At 41.6% G+C, this 22,369-nt stretch overlaps 2 protein-coding genes across 3 annotated transcripts in view; one reads left to right on the top strand and one right to left on the bottom strand.

The window, feature by feature from the left end:
• LOC144678149 (protein nucleotidyltransferase YdiU-like) overlaps positions 1-2,491 on the bottom strand; it is a 126,130-nt gene extending 123,639 nt beyond the window's left edge. The window contains exon 1 of the mRNA XM_078538042.1: positions 2,118-2,491. Coding sequence (XP_078394168.1) covers positions 2,118-2,361 — 244 coding nt within the window. The 5' untranslated portion in view covers positions 2,362-2,491. The remainder of the gene's footprint in view (positions 1-2,117) is intronic.
• Positions 2,492-2,942: 451 nt separating this feature from the next.
• Positions 2,943-22,369, top strand: part of pdss1 (prenyl (decaprenyl) diphosphate synthase, subunit 1) — a 43,887-nt gene continuing 24,460 nt past the window's right edge. For both annotated transcript variants that reach the window (XM_078538028.1, XM_078538035.1), the window contains exons 1-4: positions 2,943-3,149; positions 15,913-15,980; positions 17,805-17,937; positions 20,166-20,293. In XM_078538028.1, coding sequence (XP_078394154.1) covers positions 2,973-3,149; positions 15,913-15,980; positions 17,805-17,937; positions 20,166-20,293 — 506 coding nt within the window. In that variant the 5' untranslated portion in view covers positions 2,943-2,972. The remainder of the gene's footprint in view (positions 3,150-15,912; positions 15,981-17,804; positions 17,938-20,165; positions 20,294-22,369) is intronic.

Genomic DNA, 22,369 nt, shown 5'->3' with positions numbered 1-22,369 from the left:
CTCCTCATTTTTGAAGTTGCACCTAACACAAAAGATGATGGTTGGGGTTGTTGGAGGCCAATCATCTCAGCCTCAGGACATTGTTGTAAGAATTCCTCAGAGTATTGTTCTAGGGCCAACCATCTTCAGCTGCTTCATCAATGGCCTTCCCTCCATCATAAGGTCAAAAGTGAGGATGTTTGCTGATGATTCTGCAGCATTCGTTACCATTTGTAATTCCTCAGATACTGAAGTAGTCTGTGCCTGCATGCAGCAAGACCTGGACAACATTCAGGCTTAGGCTAATAAGTGACAATTGATATTCGCACCACACAAGTCCAGGCAATGACCATCCCCAACAAGAGAGAATCTAACCATTTCACCTTGACGTTCAATAGCAATACCATCAAAATCCTGGTGGTTACCATTGACCAGAAATGTAACTGTACCAGCCAAATAAATACAGCAGCTATAAGACCAGGTCAAAGGCTGGGAATACTGAGATGAGTAACACATCTCCTGACTCTCCAAAGCCTGTACCATCTAAAAGACATAAGTCAAGAGTGCGATGGAATAGTCTCCACCTGCCTCTAAGTGCAGCTCAAACAATATCAAGAAGTTCAACAACATCCAGGACAAAGGGCATCTTACTTTCTTCAAATATTTGTTCAGATTTCAAAACTCCATGTACGGTAAAATCTTTATTATCCGGTTTGTGCAGGAAATGGTGGTGCCAGATAACAAAATATTGGGCCAGAACTTACGAGGAGTGGCAATCACAGTCAGATTGCCACTCCGCTCCTTCTTACTTACTTTAGTCTGGAGCTGCACATTTCTCGCCCAGACTCCCAACCCAGGCCTGATGAGAAATGTGCAGCGTACCTGGTTCCCAAGCCTTTTCTGTGCAGGGCAGTAGTGCCGGGGGAAGTGAAGCCACACCTGTTTTTTTTACAGCACTAGCTGTCATAAACCAGGTAAGTCTAAAGGTCCCAGCCACTTTGAGCCAGGGAGAAAGTAAATGTATAAGTTAGGTGGGTGAGGGGTTAGGGTGGTCACAGGAGTGGGGGGTCAGGGGGCTTGGGGTCAGGTGGTCATCAGCTAGTCAGGAGTGGGAAGTAGTCTAGGGATGGGGGTAGTCTGGGGTCGGGAGGGTAGTCAGGGTGGGGAGGGTGGTTGGGGGGGTGTGGAGGGGATAGTTGGGAGAGTAGTCAGGGGTGGGGAGTATGGTCAGGGAGGGTGGGGGGATAGTTGGGAGGCAAGAAGGATAATCGGGGAGGGCAGGGGGTTGGGGAGGGTGCTGAAGACCTTAACTTCACAACCTAACCTTTATACCCCAAATTGCTTTATAGCTCTTGCACTGTGGCATTTACAAGGAAGTAATTTGCTCTGTTTATTCACATCCTTCAGAATCTTTCCATCAAGTGTACTTTTGGCATAACAAACCAATTTTTAAGCATTTTGACAGTACTACTGATGTTATGGTCATATCAGTGATTCTCAAACTTCTGCAAGATGGCCACCTACAAACACTGACACGCTCCCACACACCCCTTAGCCCAAAACAATAGGAAATAATATGATGAATGCAATGTGCTTCGTGACCATTTGCACCTTTCGTAATGAGATTTTTTCATGTTATTTTCATACAGGAGTGTACATACATGAATCACAAAAGTTAGCATGCATCAGGACACTCAGATTCCTCTGTACCACAGCATTCTGTGGTCTCTCTCTGTTTAAATATTTTTCTTGTCCTATTGTTCTGACCCAAGTGGGTAACTTCACATTTTCCCACATTATACACCATCTGCCAAATTAAAAGAAAAATATAATAGCTGTTTACAGCATTCATAATTTCAGAAAATCAAATCTATGCTATTTTTATCTTAGTCTCCCATTTTAAGTTTAAGGTACTGCATTGGGATCACAAAGGAAGGTGCAGCTTTGTAGACATTTGAGCATGAGCCAGAGGAGTGAGTCATCAGTGAGTGACACCAGGCTATCAGAACCACAAAGTATTTCAAAACTATGAACACACCATCCCACCTTCATGGTATTCTCAACAGCGGGACCCCTACAGGGCCAGTAGATAACCCATCCATTTCATTACTCGTACGACGTGGAAAAAAATACTTTACCTATTAACTTCTGAGATGTTAAATTCCACAAATCCATGGAAACTCTTTTCGGGTTAATTTTGCTATAACCCAATTTATCACCTTTAACACAATAATGGCTAGAATCAACTGAGCCACATTTAGGATCAGAAGCAGCTTCAAATTCTGTTCTTTCTCCTCGAGAAAATATCCCAATAGTTGACTCCCAAATCAATCCCACAATCATCATCATCATCATATTGTGGTTGAGCATTTTTGCAACCATAGTTCTCTTTACTTTCACCGTTTCATCTTAGCAAGAATCCAACGTGCACCAATCCTTCCTTTTTTATATACACAAAATAGGTAACGTAATTTGATTCGGGGAGAGGGGCGAAGCACTTTTCTTTTTGTAAGTAAAGTGAAGAAATGTGTATAAAACACGACGTTTAATATTTGCAGATTTGCACCATCTCAGTTGGTATTTTGATTCAGTAGAAAGCCAGTAGTCGGCGCAGCTGCTTCTCCCACAGGCTCTTCAAATGTTTTTAGAGAAAAAAATGATTAAAGGTCAAATTACTACAGAAGCATCGCCACAAATATATTTCCAAAAAAGAAACACTCATTTTCAAAGCGCCCTATAGTAAAATGTGCTGCTCCAGAATTTAACAACAATAATTTCCGGGTCAGACTGCATCAACCCTTAACTGTAATACGAAAATAGCCCCTTTTTTTCCTGCTCATGATTAATATTTTACTGATAGGTTTTTTTCCCCAGGCTGTTCTATACCCAACATACTGTTTTTAAAAAAAACAGGTCCCAGTTATAATTTACCCAGGCCTGCACTCCCAAGCTCCTTCGCCGGAGGCGGGGCGAGACTGGAGAAGCTGCTAAAAATGGCGCTGCTTTTAAGCCGTTGCTGTGCGTGGAACAAGAGAAGCGGCTTTGCGGGCGGCGCGCTGAACGTGTGCAGCCTGTTTAACGGCTGCCGGGATCGCGAGGCCCCTCCGGCCGGCCATCCATTGGCTCGAGAGGCCGGGGCGGGGGCTAGTCGCCGGCACGCGCTTGTGAAGGTAAGAAGCTGAAGAGGAAGGAGCGAGGCCGCGGGGGTGAGAAGAAGGTCACCCTTTGCAGAGTTGCCCAACCGCCGCCTTCTTAACCTGGTTACCTTGACATACCAGCAATGGTTGCCCGGGATCTGGATGTATTTGGTTATGTGTAGAATCATAAAATAGTTGCAGCACAGAAAGCCCGTTCGGCCCGTTGTCGCCGTACGGGCCCTCTACAAGAGCTACTTGGTAAGTCCCACTCCCCTGCTCTTTCCCTGTAGCCCTGCAGATTTTTTTCTTAAGGTATTTATCCAATTTCCTCATGAATGCCCCGATTGAATCTGACTCCACCACACTGTCAGGCAGTACATACCAGCTCTTAATCACTCTGTAATGACTCGACATACTGGACAGGTTTCAACAAAAAAACAATTAACTTATGCCTTGTAGATGGTGAACAGGCTTTGGGAAGTCAGGAGGTGAGTTACTTGTTGCAGGATTCCTAGCCTCTGACCTGCTCTTGTAGCCACAGTATTTATGTGGTTAGTCCAGTTCAGTTCCTGGTCAATGGTAAACCCCAGGATGCTGATAGTGGGGGATCAGTGATGGTAATGCCATTGAACGTCAAGGGACAATGGTTAGATTCTCTCTTGTTTGAGATGTGCATTGCCTGCCACTTTTGTGACGTGAATGTTACTTGCCACTTGTCAGCCCAAGCCTACATATTGTCCAGGTCTTGCTTGCCCTGTGGATTACCCGTGCTTAGGGCTCATTGGCCAGAAACTCTAAGAACAGTCATGTGACCCCTGATACACAGCAGAAGATGCTATACCTTCAATTACAACATTCCCCCCCCCCCTTAGTTTTTTTTTTACAGTTTCTATTTAGAGAACATTTGAATACCCAACAACTTAGACATATATGCAACTCAGGTGATTAAAGATTAAGTCTCTGAGGTGGTTTCCTTATTCGGTTAGAGTGTCGTAGTTTTGATTAGGAACTGCAGCACCAGATACATCATTAGAAAGTGGCAGTTCAGGGTTTGGCAACTTTATAGAGATATTGGGCATGTCTATTCTAGGTCGGTCTGTCACCTCGGGGATTAATGGTTCGATGTTAATCACCGGTGGGATAGCTGGTTGTTGGAACGTGTCTCTATTCCTAAGGTGATCCGCATGTTTTCGAATAATTCGGTCTTCCGCTTCCACCTGAAGGACAAGGAGCCAGTTTCTGAGACAATGGTACCAGGATACCAACTAGGTCAACTTCCAAAATTCCACACGAAACTGTCTCTCCTGCAGTGAATCTGCAAGCTTTGCTATGAATATCGTGATTCAATTAATGATTACTCTGATTCTTCTCTACCTTCCCCTCTAAGTTTGGAAACACCAGACTTAACTTTGTACGTAGGTGGTGTTTTGTCAATAATTCAGATGGTGTTGAACCTGTAGTTGAATGAGTTCGATAATTAAGAAGAAAACGGGAAAGTTGAGTTTCTATAGTACCTTCTGATAACCTCTTTATTCCAAATTTGAAAGTTTGCATGCTCTTTTAGCTAAACCATTTGATGAGGGATGATATGGTGCTGTTTTTAATATGCCTGATTCCATTTAAACTCGTGAATTTCTGAAACTCTGAACTGGAAAAGGCTGTACCGTTATCAGAAACGATGACTTCTGGTAGGCCATGTATACTAAAACTATGACGCAGCTTTTCAATAGTTGCACTTTGACCTCATACACATCCATCCATTTAGAATGCGCATCTACGATGATTAAAAACATGGAACCTAATGTCTTTATGAGGAAAGGTTGGACAGTCTGAGCTTCCACTGGAGCTCAGAAGAGTAAGAGGTGATTTGATTGAAGTATACAAGATCCTGAATGACCTTGACAAGGTGGACGTCGAAAGGATGTTTCCTCTTTTGGGTAAGTCCAGAACTAGGATACACCGTTGTAAAATTAGTGGTCGCCCTTTTAGGACAGAGATTAGGAGAAATTTTTTCTCTTGGAGGGTTGTATGACTTTGGAACACTCTGCATCAGAAGGTGGTGGAGGTGGGGTAATTGAATATTTTTAAGGCAGAGGTAAATAGATTCTTGTTAGGCAAGGGAATCGAAGGTTATCGGGGTGAGATGGGAACGTAGAAATCAAAGCACAAGATCATCAGCCATGATCGTATTGAATGGCGGAGCAGGCTCGAGGGGCTGAATGATCTGCTCCTGTTCCTATTTCTTATGTTCTAAGAATGGTCCTACATAATCAATACCAGTCTAACCCAGGATTGACCAGGCCATTTCCATGGAAGCAATGGAGCTGAATCTTCTGTTGCTACTGACACTGGAGGCAGTGCTTGACCCTGCTTTCAATGTCATTGTCTATGCCTGGCCACCAGACATAGCATCACACGAGCATTTTCATCTTCAATATACCTGGATGTGCACTGTGAAGCTGTCAAGAGTGGTTCTCTTCTTTGCGAAAGGATAACAATTCTTGATCCCCACAACAAGATCCCATCTTCACATCTTAACTGATTTTCAGGCATGGAATGTTCTCATCTCTTCTGACACTAGTGAATTTGACCATCCTTGCAATACAAGGTCTTGGACTTTTGACAAATTTGGATCCCTGTTCGTTCACTTTTTAATTTGCTTTGCACACACAGGCGAAGAATCCAAGACAAAGCACTACAATGCTACCTGATAACAGGAGGCAACTGAGTGCATCCGCATTTGCAATACGCAAGCCAGGGCGGTGCATAAAAGTATACTCAAAAGCAGATGATATTAAAGCCCAATGTTGAATTCTTGCTGATGCTATTGGCGGAATGGCCTTATCCTCACTGTATAAATCCATTAATGGTTTATGGTCTGACACAATGGTGACGTCGTCTATGCAGATACTGGTGGAATTTCTTCACTCCGACTATCAACGATAAACTTTCTTTTCTAGATGGGAATGACCCTTCTCAGCTGCAGGGAGGGTTCTGGAGCCCTAGCCAATTGGCTTTTCTGAGCCATCTTCCATTCAGTGTGATAATGCAGTTCCCACACCATAAGAAAATGCACCGCATGTTAGTACCAATTCTTTCGATGGGCTGTAGTATACCAATAAACAAGATGAATGTAATAGCTTCTTGACTTTCACAAAGGCTTCTTCCTGTTGTGAATTCCATAACTGGCGATGATTCTTTTTTAACAATTGTAAAGGTGCTAACGCTGTTGACGAGTTTGGCAAGAAGCAGCTATAATAGTTGATCATATCCAGGAAAGACTTCAGTTTGGTTACACTGGACGGAGAGGGCGCATTTTTGATTGCCCTAACTTTCACTTCTATCGGATGCAAACCCATGGCATCCACCCTGTGACCCAGTAAGTAACTTCTGGCCTTTGGAATGTACGTTTCTCTTTCTTTAATTGTACACCGGCTTCCAAAAATCATCTTAGCACCTCATCCAGGTTGGCCAAGCGTTTGGTTTCAATTGACCCTATGATCAGGTCATCATCTAGGTATACTACTACACAGAAGCCCTTGTAAAAGACTCTCCATTGTCCTTTGGAAGATTGCGCATGAAGACGATACTCCAAAGGGTAGGTGAATATATCGATAAAGATCCTTGTGCATGCTAATGGTTAACGTATCCTCTAGACGTCCTATCCAACTCTAATTGTTGGTAAGCATGGCTCATGTCCAGTTTTATATTGGATTGGCTTCCAGCTAGCTTTGCTTATAAGCCATCTATCCTTGGGATAGGATATTTATTCCATTTGGCTGCCTTGTTCACGGTCAATTTATAGTCGTCGTCGTTCTCTACCCCCCCCCCCCCCAACCCCGGCAAATGCGTGTAGTTTAGTCAGGCTTCACCACTGGGACTATGGGTGCTGCCCATTCCTAAATTTGGACTGGTTGGATGATGCCTAGCTTTTCTAACCAGCATAGTTCTGCATCCACCTTCTCCCTTGAGGCATAAGACACAGGTGTGGCCTTGAAGAAATGGGTGTCACCTGAGAATCCACATCTGTTTTTGCTTGCAAGCTTTTTAACGTCCCTAATTTGTCACGAAATGCACTGTTGTATTTCCTTAGCAGTTCAGGAACTCCTCCTGTTTTCAAGTGAAACATTTCAGACCAGTTAAGCTTGGTGTTTTTCTTTTTGTAACCAGTCTCAGCCCAGAAGACTAGGTCCTTCACCTGTTACTATGGTCACTGGAAGCTGGACTGTCTGTTCCCTATAAGACATGGGTACTGTGGCGATGCCCTTTACCTGTATGGATTCTCCACTGTATGTCTTCAATTGAGCAGTTGGCCGTTCTAGATTCAATAGTAGCTGGATACCTTCATTTAGGTATTTTAAATGTGCTCTCCCACCACTGGTTGAGGCTCCCATATCTACCTCCATTATTAGTGGCTTCCCATCAACTTAGATTGTGACGGCAGTAGGTTCGGTTTTTACAGCGGTGTCGTTGTACAGGGAATAGATGTCGGTATCGGCAGCTTCAGGTTCTGTTGTATTATTCAATTCAATCATATTGTTTTGCTGCCTTATGGGCTGTTTCGATTTAATTGTTTTATTACGTGACTTTCCTTATGGCAGCAGTGGCATTCTGCCTCCTTGAATCTGCATGTGTCCAGTACGTGGTCATCCCCACATCTATTATGGATTAACCTTGGAGTCGCTGCTGACATGTTTCCACTAGGCCTTTTCATTTTTTCTAACAGCAGATGTTGCCTCTTGCTGCTGTCTCTCTGGTTTTCACGCCATGCCTGGCGGAGGGTTCCCGCCCCACATGAAGAAAAGCGCCATGTTGTACGTGTTGTAAAGCCTGAGAGTCTCTCACAGCACTTTCCGTGGCTGGTGCTGTTTCCATGGCACGCTTCAAGCCGATGTCGACTTCTGCGAGTAAACGTCGCTGAATGGTGTCGTTGTGAGCTCCACAAACTAATTGGTCCCGCAGTATGTCATGAGTGTCTCCGTGGCAGTGTTCTGTCAGCTGCTTCAGCTTCACTATGTAGGTTGCGATGGACTCTCCAGGGGGCCCTTACTCTGGAATTAAACTTGTAGGAACACCCACAGTGCTATTAGGAAGGGAATTCCAGGATTTGACCCAGTGACAGTAAAGGAATGGCGGATGATACACACCATCCTGGCTTGGAACTGTAACTTGGAGGGGAACTCACAGGTAGCGGTGTTCCCATGCACCTGCTGCCCTTGCCCTTCTAGGTGGTAGAGGTCGTGGATTTGAAAGGTGCTATCGAAGGAGCCTTGGTGAGTTTCTGCAATGGATCTTGTAGATGGTACACACTGCTGCCACTGTTCAGTGGTGGAGGGAGTGAATGTTTGTGGAAGGGGTGTCAATCAAGCAGACTGCTTTGCCCTGGATGGTGTCAAGGTTCTTGAGTGTTGGAGCTGCACTCATCCAGGCAAGTGGAGAGTATTCCATCACACTCCTGACTTGTGCCTTGTAGATGGTGGACAGGCTTGGGGGAGTCAGGAGACGAGTTATTCGTCGCATGATTCCTAGCCTTGGACTTGCTCTTATAGTCGCAGTATTTATATGGCTAGTCCAGTTCAGTTTCTGGTCAGTGGTAACCCCCAGAATGCTGATGGTGGGGGATTCAGCGATGGTAATGCCATTGGGTGTCATAGGGAGATGGTTAGAATCTCTCTTGTTGGAGATGGTCATTGCCTGGCACTTGTGTGGCTCAAATGTTACTTGCCACTTATCAGCCCAAGTCTGAATATTATCCAGGTCATGCTGCATTTAGAAACCGACGGCTCCTAAAGTGTGGGGCCCAGAAATTGGCACAGTACTCCAGTTGAAGCTAAACAAGAATTTTATGAAGGTTGATCATAACTTGCTTTTGCTAATGTATGTTTCTATAAAGCCCAAGATTCAATTTGCCTTATTAACTGCTTCCTCAACCTGTCCTGTCACCTTCATTGATTTTGTGCCCATAGACTGACCCTTGTGCCCTTTATTATGAATTTCCTACCAAAATATATTGCACTTCTCTGCATTAAATTTCATCTGCCATCTGTCTCACCATTTCAACAGCCTGTTTATGTCCTCTTGAAGTATATCACTATCCTCCTCACAGTTCACAATACTTCCAAGTTTTGTGTCTTCCACATATTTTGGAATTGTGACCTGCGTACCCAAGTTTAGGTAATTAATATATATCAAGAAAAGCAGAGATCCTAGTATGGACATGTGGGGACCCCCGCTGTATACCTTCCTCCAGTCTGAAAAAAATGACTATTCACCACTAATGTTTTCTGTGACTCAGCTAACTTTGTATCCATATTGCCACTTTTCCAATTATTCCATAGACTTCAACTTTGCTGATAAGTCAATAGTGTAGCACTTTATCAAAAAGGTTTTAGAAATCCATATAAACCACATCAACCTCTGTTACCTCCCGATTTGCTTTTATTAAATCTCTTCTGGCTTTCCCTAATTAATCTGCACTTGTCCAAGTGATTTAAATTTGTTCCAGATTATGGTCTCTAAAAGATAAAACTGACTGCCCTGTAGTTGCTGTGTTTACACCCTTGTTAAAAATAAAGTTTTAACATTTGTAATTCTCTAGTTTTCTGGCACCACCTCCTATATCCAGGAAGCAGGGGTTGTGTGCCTTAGAACAGTCTAGGTTAAGAGGAGATTTGACGGAGGTTTACAAAATCATAACTGGTTTTGGTAGTGTAAATAAGGAGAAACTGTTTGCAGTCATGGGAGTGTTGGTAACCAGAGGACACAAATGTAAGGTGATTCTGGAAATATCTAGCCTGGCAATCAAGTGCAGTATTGAAGGAATGCTGCAGTATCATTGGTGCCATCTTTCAGATCAGACCTTTAAACCACGACCTGCCTGCTTTCTAAGGTGGACATAAAATCCCATGGCTTCATTTCAAAGTGGAGCTGAAGAGGGAACTTGGGTGTCCTGGCCAATGTGATCAACATCACAAAAAGATACTGGTGATTATCACTTACTGTTTGTGTGGGAGCTTGCTGTGTGCAAATTGGCTGCTGTGTTTCCATTACAATGCTTCAAAAGCAGTTTAGTTGGCTGTAAAGTGCTTTGGAACATCTGGAGTCGTGAAAGGCACTGTATAAATGCATTTTTTTATATATATTGTGCAGTCAGCATCAAAGTGACGGTGATTGTCATTGACCCCAAAGAAAGCTGCTCACAACAGCAATCTCTGTGGTGTGGTTTCACCTTTTCCAACATTAATTTTGTTCATGTGCTAGCTGGCTCCGGGGATCTCCGAAGAGCAGCAATAAATACATCTTACTTAATGGTTGGATGTCTGTGCAAATTCTTCAATGCTTAACCTCCCTAAGATGTATTTATTATCCCTCACATTTTCATAATTTTACAGAAAGTGAAGTGCAAGTGAATTTTCCCAAGAAAATTGGGAAAGGCAAATGCGATTAGTTTCCAGGGTCAGATTGACTGTTTAACAGTAATTATGAACTAAGTGTGTCCTTTTTAAAAACTCCGTTACATCCCATTCAAGAAGGTGTCACGTTTGCCAGCATTTTTTAAGCGAGACTAATGATGTAAAATAACCTTCCAAGAATCCTTAGATTCTGGAAAAGTCCCAGAGGATTGGAGAACAGCCAATGTAACACCCTTATTCCAAAAGGGAGGAAGACAAAAACAGCTAACTATAGGCCAGTTAGCTTAACATCTGTTATTGGGGAAATGTTGGAGTCTATCAGAGCAATTAGAAATACAGAGTCAGCATGACTTCATGAAGGGGAAATCATGCCTAACAGATTTATTAGAATTCTTTGAGGAGGTAACAAGCAAGATAGATAAAGGAGAACCAGTAGGTGTAATATATTTGGATTTCCAAAAGGCGTTTGATAAGGTATTGCATATAAGGCTACTTAATAAGATAAGACCCCATGGTGTTGGGGGTAATTTTTAAAAATTCATCCATGGAATGTGGGCTTGGCTGGCTGGGCCAGCATTTATTGCCCACCCCTAGTTGCCCTTGAGAAGGTGGTGGTAAGCTGCCATCTTGAACCACAGTAGTCTGTGGTGTAGTTACACCCACAGTGCTGTTAGGAAGGGAGTTTCACAATTTTGACCCAGCGACAGTGGGGGAACACCGATATATTTCTAAGTCAGGATGGTGAGTGACTTGGAGGGGAACTTCCAGTGGTGATGTTCCCAGGTATCAACTGCCCTTGTCCTTCTAGATGGTAGTGATCGTGGGTTTGGAAGATGCTGTCGAAGGAGCCTTGGTGAATTCCTGCAATGCATCTTGTAAGTGGTGCTACTGTGTATCGGTGTGGAGGGAGTGAATGTTTGTGGATGTGGTGCTAATCAAGCAGGCTGCTTTGTCCTGGATGGTGTCAAACTTCTTGTGTTGTGGGAGCTGCACTTATCCAGGCAAGTGGGGAGTATCCTATCACACTCCTGACTTGTGCCTTGTAGATGGTGGACAGGCTTTGGAGAGTCAGGAGGTGAGTTACTCGTCACACGATTCCTAGCCTCTGACCTGCTTTTGTAGCCACAGCATTTATATGGCTAGTCCAGTTCAGTTTCTGGTCAATGGTAACCACCAGGATGTTGATAGTGGGGAATTCAGTGATGGTAATGCCATTGAACATCAAGGGGTGATAGTTGGATTCTTGCTTGTTAGAGATGGCCATTGCCTGGCACTTGTGTGGTGTGAATGTTACTTGTCAACCCAAGACTAGATGTTGTAAAGGTCTTGCTGTATTTGGACATGGACTGCTTCAGTATCTGAGGAGTCGCGAATGGTGCTGAACATTGTGCAATCATCAGCGAGCATCCCCGCTTTTGACCTTATGATGGAAGGAGGGTCATTGATAAAGCAGCTGAAAATGGTTAGGCTGAGGACATTACCCTGAGGAACTCCTGCAGTGATGTCCTAAAGCTGAGATGACTGACCTCTAACAGCAGCAAAATTTTCCTTTTGTGCTAGGTATGACTCCAACCAGTGGAGAGTTTCCCCCCTGAATCCCATTGACTCCAGTTTTGCTAGGGTTCCTTGATGCCACGCTCAGTCTAATGCTACCTTGATTTCAAGGGCAGTCACTCTCGCCTCACCTCAGGAGTTCAGCTCTTTTGTCCATGTTTGAACCAAGGCTGTAATGAGGTCAGGAGCTGAGCGGCTCTGGCAGAACCCAAACTGGGTGTTGACTTAGATGAGGAGAGTGAATGTACTATCATCAAGTTTGCGGATGATACATAGGTGGGAAGGCAAGTGGTGAGGATGACACAGGGAGTCTACAGAGGGATATAGACAGGTTAAATGCGTGGGCAAAAACTTGGCAGATGGAATATAATGTGGGAAAATGTGAGGTTATGCACTTTGGCAGGAAGAATAGAGGAGCTGAATATTATTTAAATGGAGAAAGACTGCAGAAGGTTGCAGCATTGAGGGATTGGAGAGTCCTTGCGCATGAATCCCAAAAGGCTAGCATACAAGTTCAACAGGTAATAGGGAAGGCAAATGGAATGTTGGCCTTTATTTCTCAAAGGGAATGGAGTATAAAAAAGGAAAACAAAAACAAAAATACCTGCTTGTTCCAACGCACCCCCCCCCCCCCCCGCCCCCACCCTTAAACCAGCTTATATTTCACCCCTTCTCTATTTTTAATTAGTTCTGTTGAAGAGTCATGCGGACTCGAAACGTCAACTGTGCTCCTCTCCACCGATGCTGCCAGACCTGCTGAGTTTTTCCAGGTATTTTTGTTTTCGTTTTTGTTTTGGATTTCCAGCATCCGCAGTTCTTTGCTTTTATAAAAAAGGAAAGCCTTGCTAAAACTAAACTAGACACTAGTTAGGCCACAACTAGAATACTGTGAACGATTTTGGTCCCCTTATCTAAGGAAAGATATACTGCTATTGGGGGCAGTCCAGAGAATGTTCATTAGGTATGGAGGGATTTTCTTATGAGGAAAGGTTGAGTAGGTTGGGCCTGTACTCATTGGAGTTTAGAAGAATGAGAGGCAACCTATAACAGATGAGGAGAAATTTCTTCTCCGGGTAGTGAATCTGTGGAATTCTTTACCTGTAGAGGACTTAGAGGCTGGGTCGTTAACTATATTCAAGGCTGAGATAGACAGATTTTTAATCAGTAAGGGAATCTAGGGTTACGGGGAAAAGTCAGGAAAGTGGAGTTGAGGATTACCAGATCAGCTGTGATCTCATTGAAAGACAAAGCAGGCTCTATGGGCCAAATGGCCTACTTCTCTATGTCTGGTCTTATAAAGTGGAAGTTCATGTCAATTTAAGTGATTTCTTAAAAAGTGCAGGTCTTCAACAGTGTACCCTATGGAGGAGCAGGGAATCACTAACAACACCTTCTGGATATCCACATTTAGCTGTGCATGTGCAGTTCCAAAATTTGCTGTCTGTTTCACAGTGGTATTTATGGCAAATAATGAGAGTTTCATTGTAAGCACAAAATCCAGGCCTTTTTTTTTTTAAACACAGTTGTGGTCTGGAATGAAAAGGTGTTGGAAGCAGATTCAATAACTTCCAAAAGGAAATACTTGAAGGGGAAAATTTTTCTGGGCTATGGGGAAAGAACAGGGAAGTGGTACTAATAGGATACTTCAACCAAAAGAGCTGGCACAGGCACATTGGTCTGAATGGCTTCCTCTTGTGCTGTTTCATTCTATAATGATGCTTCCCAAATGCTGTATTTTTGTTCAACGTGGCAAAGATGTAATGATGAGTAATTTATCATCAGGGAATGTAGGGTAATATAATTCAATGAATCACCTTGTCCAACAGCTCCTGTTTAATCTCTGATTCTCCACCATCCCCAAATTATAGTTCACTTGTGATTATGCTTTGATGAAGCAACTTGTAGGGGCAGACAGCAAAGTGGAGTTGAAACCACAATGTTGAACTTATCAAATGGCGGAGCAGGTTTAAAGGGCTTAATGGCCTACTCCTGCTCCTAAGTCCAATGTTCTTAAAGGCAAACTGTTAACTCAGGTAATTGGAGGTGATGGAAACAATGAATGCAGTCCCCAGAATGGGTGCAGGGGCTCCTACTGTTCCTAATCTATATTAATGATTTGGATGTGAAAATTAAACACACAATGGTCAAATGTGCAGATAGTAATTTTCAGTATACGTGGGTTGAATTAGAAGAAGCAGTTAGAGACCTACAAAAGGAGTTGGTTAAAATCTGTAACTGAGCAAATTGGTGCTAGTTGAGGTACATCTAAACTGCAAAAGCAAGATATATTGAAATCTTGGGCTGGAAAACTGAAATAAAAACAAAAATCTAGAAACTCAGGTTAGGCAGCATTTGTGGGGAGAGAAACAGTGGACGAAAGATCATAGAGATGAAACATTAACAAACTATAGATATGGTTCCACTGGTGTTGGTCGCCTTTCAATCATGCACTTCAGTGACCTTGATTAACATTAGCCTTGATTATGAAGAAGCTGATCCAGCACTTTCTGGATATCCATGTTTACACACTTTAGCAATGATTGCTGGACGACCATCAGCAATAGGAATGCTGGCTGGTTTTATATCTCATCTAGGTCTGTTAAAGCTAATCATAATGCCCCATACTGACATCCCAGCTAAAATGCACAAGTGGCAGGTAAACAGGATTTTCCCATTTGTGTAGCTCAGTGTTTGAATCTAAGCAGAAGCTTGACAATCCAGGCTGTTTAAGTAGTTGTGTTCCTTTTTTTAAATAGTTTTAATGTAGTGTGCTTAGCGCAGTTGATTTTTAAAGTGTTAACTAACTGCCCTGCCCCACCTCCAAATTTCATGTTCAGTCAGATACAGTGGAGAAGCTAAGGTGTGTGCCTTAACTGCACAATTGATAGAATGACAGTATTAGTGATTCTGCTGTTGAGAATGCCAATTGAGTTCCCTTTCAAATGGATGGAAAATCTGGGGGCATTACTACATTTCTAGCAAGCAGCCAGATTTCCTGCACATTGGGCTCATTTTAAAACGCAAGCTGCTGCTTTGCACGTCTTTCTCAGCTGCCGCTATCGTCTTTTTGACCCTTTTTTTTGAGTCAGATATTTCAGATGGATGTTTATATTAAGCCACATAATTGTATTTTCAAAATAACTTAAAGTCATCTATTTTGCAAAAAAAAAAATTGCATTCTGTTTTTATCTTATTTTGCAGTATTTTAAGATCAATGAATCAGGTAGATATTTGAGGGAGAGGATAACGGAGCCTGGCATGTGAACTGCATTCTTTTCTGATCGGGTACTTTTGATGTATTCTTTAGTCGATGACAAGTACTTTGCTGTATCCCTTGTGATGATAGCACATTAAGCATAAGTTCAGCATTTTATCTTCCTGGCTAATTTTCAACCAACAATTACCTGAATGATATGAGGTGTTTGTTTTCAGACTTAATCGAGCACTGTTTTAATGAATCTGAAATGTTAACCTAACTTTTTTGTTACTGAACTGCCTGTGTATTTCTAGCTTCTTTTTACCCTCCACCTTCAATCTAAGGATTTTCAGAATACTTCCAGCAAGCTCTGTTTGCCATCTGTTGTTTGCTTCAAATATACAGATTTTAAAATCCCCTTTGCACCCCACAATGTCATTTGACTTAAAATTGTTGATCATACTCCTTTTAATATTTCATCCTTAATTATTTTGAAATAGATGTTGTTTAAGACTGGAGCAGAGCTGTCTGCTACATCCAGTTAATAGCAAACCGAAGTCAGTAGAGAAGATCTTTATGTTCTTAAATATCTTGCCAATCATTTCAAAATGGTGGTTTTTATATTCCTGTACAGGAGCTGTATTTACATAGAAGAATCTATTTAAACACTACAGCTTACAAGAAGCCAGTTTCTTTGTGGAGGTAAGAACCATTTGAGACGAAGCCTTGTACAGTCACATTTTGTGTGTACTAATAATACACTCTCTCTTTGTAGAAAAGAGAGCAAGTAACTTGACTCTCCTGCAGTAGATTGACATAGCTGAGTGGCTTACTAGGCCATTTCAGAGGGCAGTTAAAAGTCAGCCATATTGAAGGACATTAGTAGACCTTCTAAACCTGCGACCTCTTGCCATCAAGAAGGACGAGCAGCAGGTGCATGGGAACACTGCCATCTGCAAGTTCCCCTCCAAGTCTCTCACGTCCTGACTTGGAACTTTATCGCTGTTCCTTCATTGTCACTGAGTATAAATCCTGGAGCCCCCTTCCTAACAGCACTGTGCGTGTACTGACGCCATGTGGACTGGAACAGTTCAAGAAGGTAGCTCACCAACATCTTATCAAGGACGATTTGGGATGGGCGATAAATGCTGGCCTTGTCAGTGACGGGGTCACCCCATGAACCCGGGGAAAAAAATTATGTTGATTAAAACCAAATGTGTCAAAAAGTCACTTTTTAAGTTTACATTTGCTTAAAGCACAATCTGTAACCAAGCCTGTATGGCTGGTGGTATTTGATTTGAGTACGTAGTCTGACGTTGGGAATTTTCGTAGCCCAGCAATCCTTTGTTCTGATTGGGAAAACTAAAGTTGTTACTATTTTCTCTTTATATTTCTGTTCCATTCGAATTCAACCCTGTACATGGCTGTGACTTTTAAAAATTCCTTGGCATGTATGATGAAACTTTAAAGGGGTCTGGGGGAGGGAAGAGATGAGCTGACACAAACCAACTTTTTAATAATCAATGGGAAGGTGGGTTTTTAAAAAACGTACTCAAGATTAATTGCAGTTCATTGCTTTTTAAGTTTAATCACAAAATAAATATAACCTTAAGTACATATAGTGTGTTTTTGCAATGCCTTTGTGTTTGTTCATAATGAATCTAAATTAATATTAGTAATTGAAGTGTCATCAGTGACAAGTTGAGAAGACTTTTACAAAACATAAAGGATACTTTATAGTTAGAGGCATAAAGTACAAAAGCAGGGAAGTTATGCTAAACCTTTTATAAATCACAAGTCGGGGCCCAGCTGGAGTAGTGTGACCCAGAAAGGATGCCAAGGCCTTGAAAAGGGTACAGAAAACATTTATTAATATGGCTCAAGGGATATGGGACTTCAGTTATGTGGAGAGACTAAAGCTGGAGGTGTTATCCTTCGAGCAGAGGAGGTTATGAGCAGACTTAATAGTGGTGTTCAAAATCATGAAGGGCTTACTAAATAATGTGAAAAAAACTGTTTTCAGTGGCAGAAGGGACTGTAACCAGCGAATACAGATTTACGGTAATTAGCAAAAAGTGCTAAGGCATGCTGAGGAGGATTTATTAAACAGTTATGATCTGGAATGCACTGCATGAAAAGGTGGCAAAAGCAGATTTAGTAATAAGTTTGAAAAGGGAACTGGATAATTACTTGAAAAGGAAATGAATTGCAGGGCTATGGGAAAAGGGGAAAGAAGTGGGATGAATTAAATAGCCCTTTCAAAGAGCTGGTATGATGGGCTGAATGGCCTCCTCCTCAAGCTGCATCATTCCATGATTCTATGAACAAACATTTGGTTATATTATGGTAATTGCAGTGCTGTAATGCTACAAGATAATTATTTTAAAAGCAGGTTGAAAAAGAACATGGGAGGAATCAGTATGTTTTCCTCAACAAACCTAAAATCATTAGACATTTTTGAAATTACTTTAAATTTAATTTTAATATGAATAGAAGCCACTAACACCAAGATAATTCTTGTTTTAGAGCTCCATCCAGACTTATGTATACAACTAGGACTAAATGCTGCTGTAACCAGGTGCATAGTGACAAGCAGTATAAAAACCCCTACACATTAGCTCAGGAAGACCTGAAGAATCTATATGATGAAATCAGGCGGGTAAGTCTCTAACATTTTGATTTCTGCTGTCCAAAGTTTTTATTTTCATTAATATAGGTTTCAGAACTGGATCATGACGGAATTATAAAGATTCTTCTCACAAGAAGTGTTTTATCTATTAAAGGCTTAACAGTTGGAGTGGAAACCATTTCCATTAATGACAGGCCATGACAAAAACTACGAAGCTTTCAATACAGAACATCTAATTTTCAATTTAACAATTGAGATCCTATGAAGCATTGCAGACTTTTTTAAGACAAAAGACGACAGATTTCAGATAAATTGCCCAGTTGACAATCTTGAAAAACCATTTGACAAGTTAGTGGCATGTCATGGAAAATAGTGAGAATCTGTGGATGATGCAACTAATGCACATCCTGGTTGACTAACTTGAGTTGAGGTCAGGGTATCTAGTTTACCTGCTTATCTTCTCAAATCAGATTTGGCCTGCTTGATGAGGGGAGGATCATGGGGAGTAATCAACTTAAAATATATAATTTCAGTTAAAAAGCATAATTAAATATTGTTGACATTTCATTGGCTTATAGACATTGTTTGTAAATAAATAAGTTGGAAAAGTAGTGAATAACTTTTTTTGCCTGCAATAGACAGGAATTTCAGTGTTTGCCTGGAGGAGTACATTCTTCTAACTTAAAGTAGATTTATTTCTGTGTTTTAACCTCCTTTTACAGACTGCTTTTAGCACCGTAAAATCATTTTTTAATAAACAAAATCCAATTTTCTTTTAATATACAATATCAAATAAGAAAGCTCTTAATGACAATGTGATAACATTGTATGTTTTACCTATTGTACTGTACAGACCATTAAAATCTCATTTAATTTCTGGTAGCAACTGTGCAAACTTGGGGCGAGAGCAACAAATGCATAGTACAGAATTTCCTCTGGTAAGGGATGGTAAAATCAGCAAGATTTCTGCAATCCATAACGGCCTGTTGAAAGTGTGTTTGAGGGCAAAGGGTAAGGATGAGCTTGCCTGTGAATTGATTAAATATCCTGTTAAGCTTAACAAAAGGCCACTTTATCAAGGGAAAAGGTTTCTGCTGAAGGTAAAACTATTCCCCAGAATGAGTGACTTTATTCGCCTACTTCTGAAGATAGTATTATAACTTGTCTCTATTGTGGGTTATATTAAAGGTTAAGAATGTAGAGTTTTGATTTCAGTTTAAGGTGAATTGGGGGTTGTTTACTTTTGGTTTGGCTTAGCATGCCTGTATGTTTACAAACCATGCTTGAACTTTTGACCTAACTGAGAGGCTTTTAGAAGCAAGAAAGCCTTGTGATTGCTATGGAGAAAATTGCTGAGGGTGGAGCTATGCTCTAAATGGAAAACTGGTGAGTTTTGTGAAAGGGGGGGGTTAGGAAAAAAGTGTAGGAGAAGCTGTCTTGAGGCTGCAGACAGCCAGTTTGTTAAATTTCACCACCGAACTCAGTTCTGTATGTTTATAGAGGAGAAGAGGGAGTTCTAGAGAATTGGCTAGGACCAAGTAGCTTTGTAAAGCGAGAAATCCAGCTATTAAATAGATGCCAAGGGGGTGTCTACATGTGTCTGGTGGGTTGTGCTGTGTGACCATCAGCAATGCTTATACTTGGACCAGGAGGTTATATTGGTAGGAATATACCAAGATCTGAGCTATGACCTGTGCAGCCAGACCCAGGGAGGAAGGAACTGCCTCCCAGAACATGAGTATGTTTAAAAACCTATCCTGAGTGAAAGCCACACTTGAAAGGCTAAATCTGTTGGATTGAGTTTAAGGTAGAAGCTAATATTGTTTAGAATTATTACCTTATTTGCTCAGAATGTACTGATTCCGTTGTTTATTGCTTGTTTGTTTTGTTCAAGTTCGTATAGTCAAGATTGAAACACCAAAACAATTTAACCATGGAAGTCCTGCCACTTATTCCTGACTCTTGGTTCTCCACACACATTCTTTAAATGATTGAGCTATCAAGCCAGATCCTAACAAGTATCCAGCTTGGCTGGCATTCTCAAAAAGGAGAAAGTGAGGGGAAAGGAGTATGGCAAAATTTTATTCCTCATCTTGCAAGTTATTGGTCTGTTTGACATCTATATTTAAGGAATTGATTCTGTTAAAGATTCAAGACGCATTTAACAAGTGTTTTTCTGCTATTGCTGCTACTTATTAACTTATGAATGTGTGATATTTATTGTGTTTTAAGATTTAACTCTTTAAATGGCCTTTCAGCTATTAGCAGTTTCTTCAGACCTTAAAGAAATTTGTGATTACTATTTTGATGGAAAAGGGAAGGCTTTTCGGCCCATGATTGTGGTATTAATGGCAAAAGCATGCAATCTCCACCATAGTAAGAACAGGTGAGTGAAGTAAATTAGAAAGCTTTGAGTAAACTTGGAGATATGGGGGGGTTACTAATGCAAGCAATTTTTCCCACCACTTTATTTATAAAGGTCATTTGTGTACTCATCGGCACACAAATATTAATTGCATTTACCAGCCGCGCTAATTGAATATTGGCACAGAAGGAGACATTTCGGTCTATCATGTCCCTGATGGCTCTTGTAGACCATTCCCCAGTTTTCAAGGGCAATGAATGCTGGTCTAACCAGCGATGCCTACACCCTGTGAAAGAACTATTAAAAAAAAACTCTGTCCCTGTAACCCTGCAACTTTATTTCCCTTAAGTATCCATCAAATTTTCTTTTGCTTTCTCCATCCTTGTAGGCAGAGTGTTCCAGTTCATTACCACACACTTATTTTTTAAAATTCTTCCTCACATCCTCCCTGCATCTTTTGCCCAAAATCTTAAATCTGTGTCCCCCAAATCCTTATACTATCAATTAAAGGAAAGTTTTTTTTTTGTCTAGCTTATCTAAACCTATCATAACCTTGTACACCTCTATCAAATCTCCCCTCAATCTCCTTTGCTCCAAGGAGAATAACCTTATAGCTAAAATCCCTCATCCCTGACCCATTCTGGTAAATCTCTCAAGAACCTACCATCCTTCCGAAGTGTAGTGACCAGAACTGGATGCAGTACGCTGGTTGTAGCCTAACAGCTTTATAAAGGTTCGGCATAACTTACTTGCTTTTGTACGCAACACCTCCTTATGAAGCCCAAGATTCCATATGCTTTGCTAAATGCCCCCAATATGTCCTACCACCTTCAATCCCAAGAACCTCAATTTTGTTAACTTTTATATGATACTCTGTCAAAAGCTTTCTCAAAACCCATATAGACAACATCCATTGCATCCTCTTCTTCAACCTTCTGTTACTTCATTAAAAAATTTTATTAGATTAGTCAAGCAAAATCTGCTGTTTACAAATTTGTGCTGGCTCTCTTTCATTAACTCAAACCTCTCCAAATGCCTGTTAACTTTTTCCCCCTGATTAATGCTTCTGAAACATTACCCACCACCGATGTTAAATTGACCTGCCTGTAGTTACTAAGAAAAGTCTGGATCTCCTTTCCTGAACATAGAAACATAGACATAGAAAATAGAAGCAGGAGTAGGTCATTCGGTCCTTCGAGCCTGCTCCGACATTGTGTGATCATGGCTGATCCTCTATCTCAATGCCATACTCCTGCGTGCTCTCTCCCTATACCCCTTGATGCCTTTCAAGTCTAGAAATCTATTTATTTCCTCCTCGAATATATTCGGTGACTTGGCCTCCACAATGATGGAGAATTCCGCAGGTTCATCATGTTCACCATCCTCATAAGTGAAGAAGCTTCTTCTCATCTCTGTCCTAAATGGCCCACTGAGACTTTGACACCTTGTTCTAGACCCCCCCCACCAGCCAGAGGAAATATCATCCCTGCATCCAGCCTGTCCAGCCCGGTCACAATTTTATGTTTTAATGAGATTTCCTCCTTCTTCTAAACTCCAGTGAATAAAGGCCTAGTCAGCCAATCACTCATCGTACAACAGTCCTGCCATCCCAGGAGTCAGTCTGGTGAGCATTCGCTCTACTCCCTTTATAGCAGATATATCCTTTCTTGGGTAAGGAGACCAAATCTGCGCACACTACTCCAGGAGTGGTCTCACCAAGCTATACAACTGCAGTAAGACATCCTTGCTCTGTACTCAAGTCCTTTCACAATGAAGACAAACATACCATTTGCTGCCTTAACTGCTTGCTGCACCTGCATGTTTGCTTTCAGTGATTGGTGTACAAGGACACCCAGGGCCCTTTGTTCATCAACATTTCCAAATCTATCACCATTGAAATAATACTCCCATTCTGTTTTTCCTACCAAAGCGGATAACTTCACACTTATCCATGTTATACTGCATCTGCCATGTATTTGCCCATTCATTCAACTTGTCTAAATTGCCTTGAAGCCTTTTATCATCCTCTAAATATATTTGCAGAACCCACTAGTCACTGCCTGCCATCCTGAAAAAAAACTCATTTATTTCTATTAT

This window comes from Cetorhinus maximus, chromosome 3 (assembly GCF_964194155.1).
Source record: "Cetorhinus maximus chromosome 3, sCetMax3.hap1.1, whole genome shotgun sequence".
NCBI lineage: Eukaryota > Metazoa > Chordata > Chondrichthyes > Lamniformes > Cetorhinidae > Cetorhinus > Cetorhinus maximus.
Note: the sequence above shows the minus strand (reverse complement) of the source record. Positions and strands in the feature narration are given on the sequence as shown.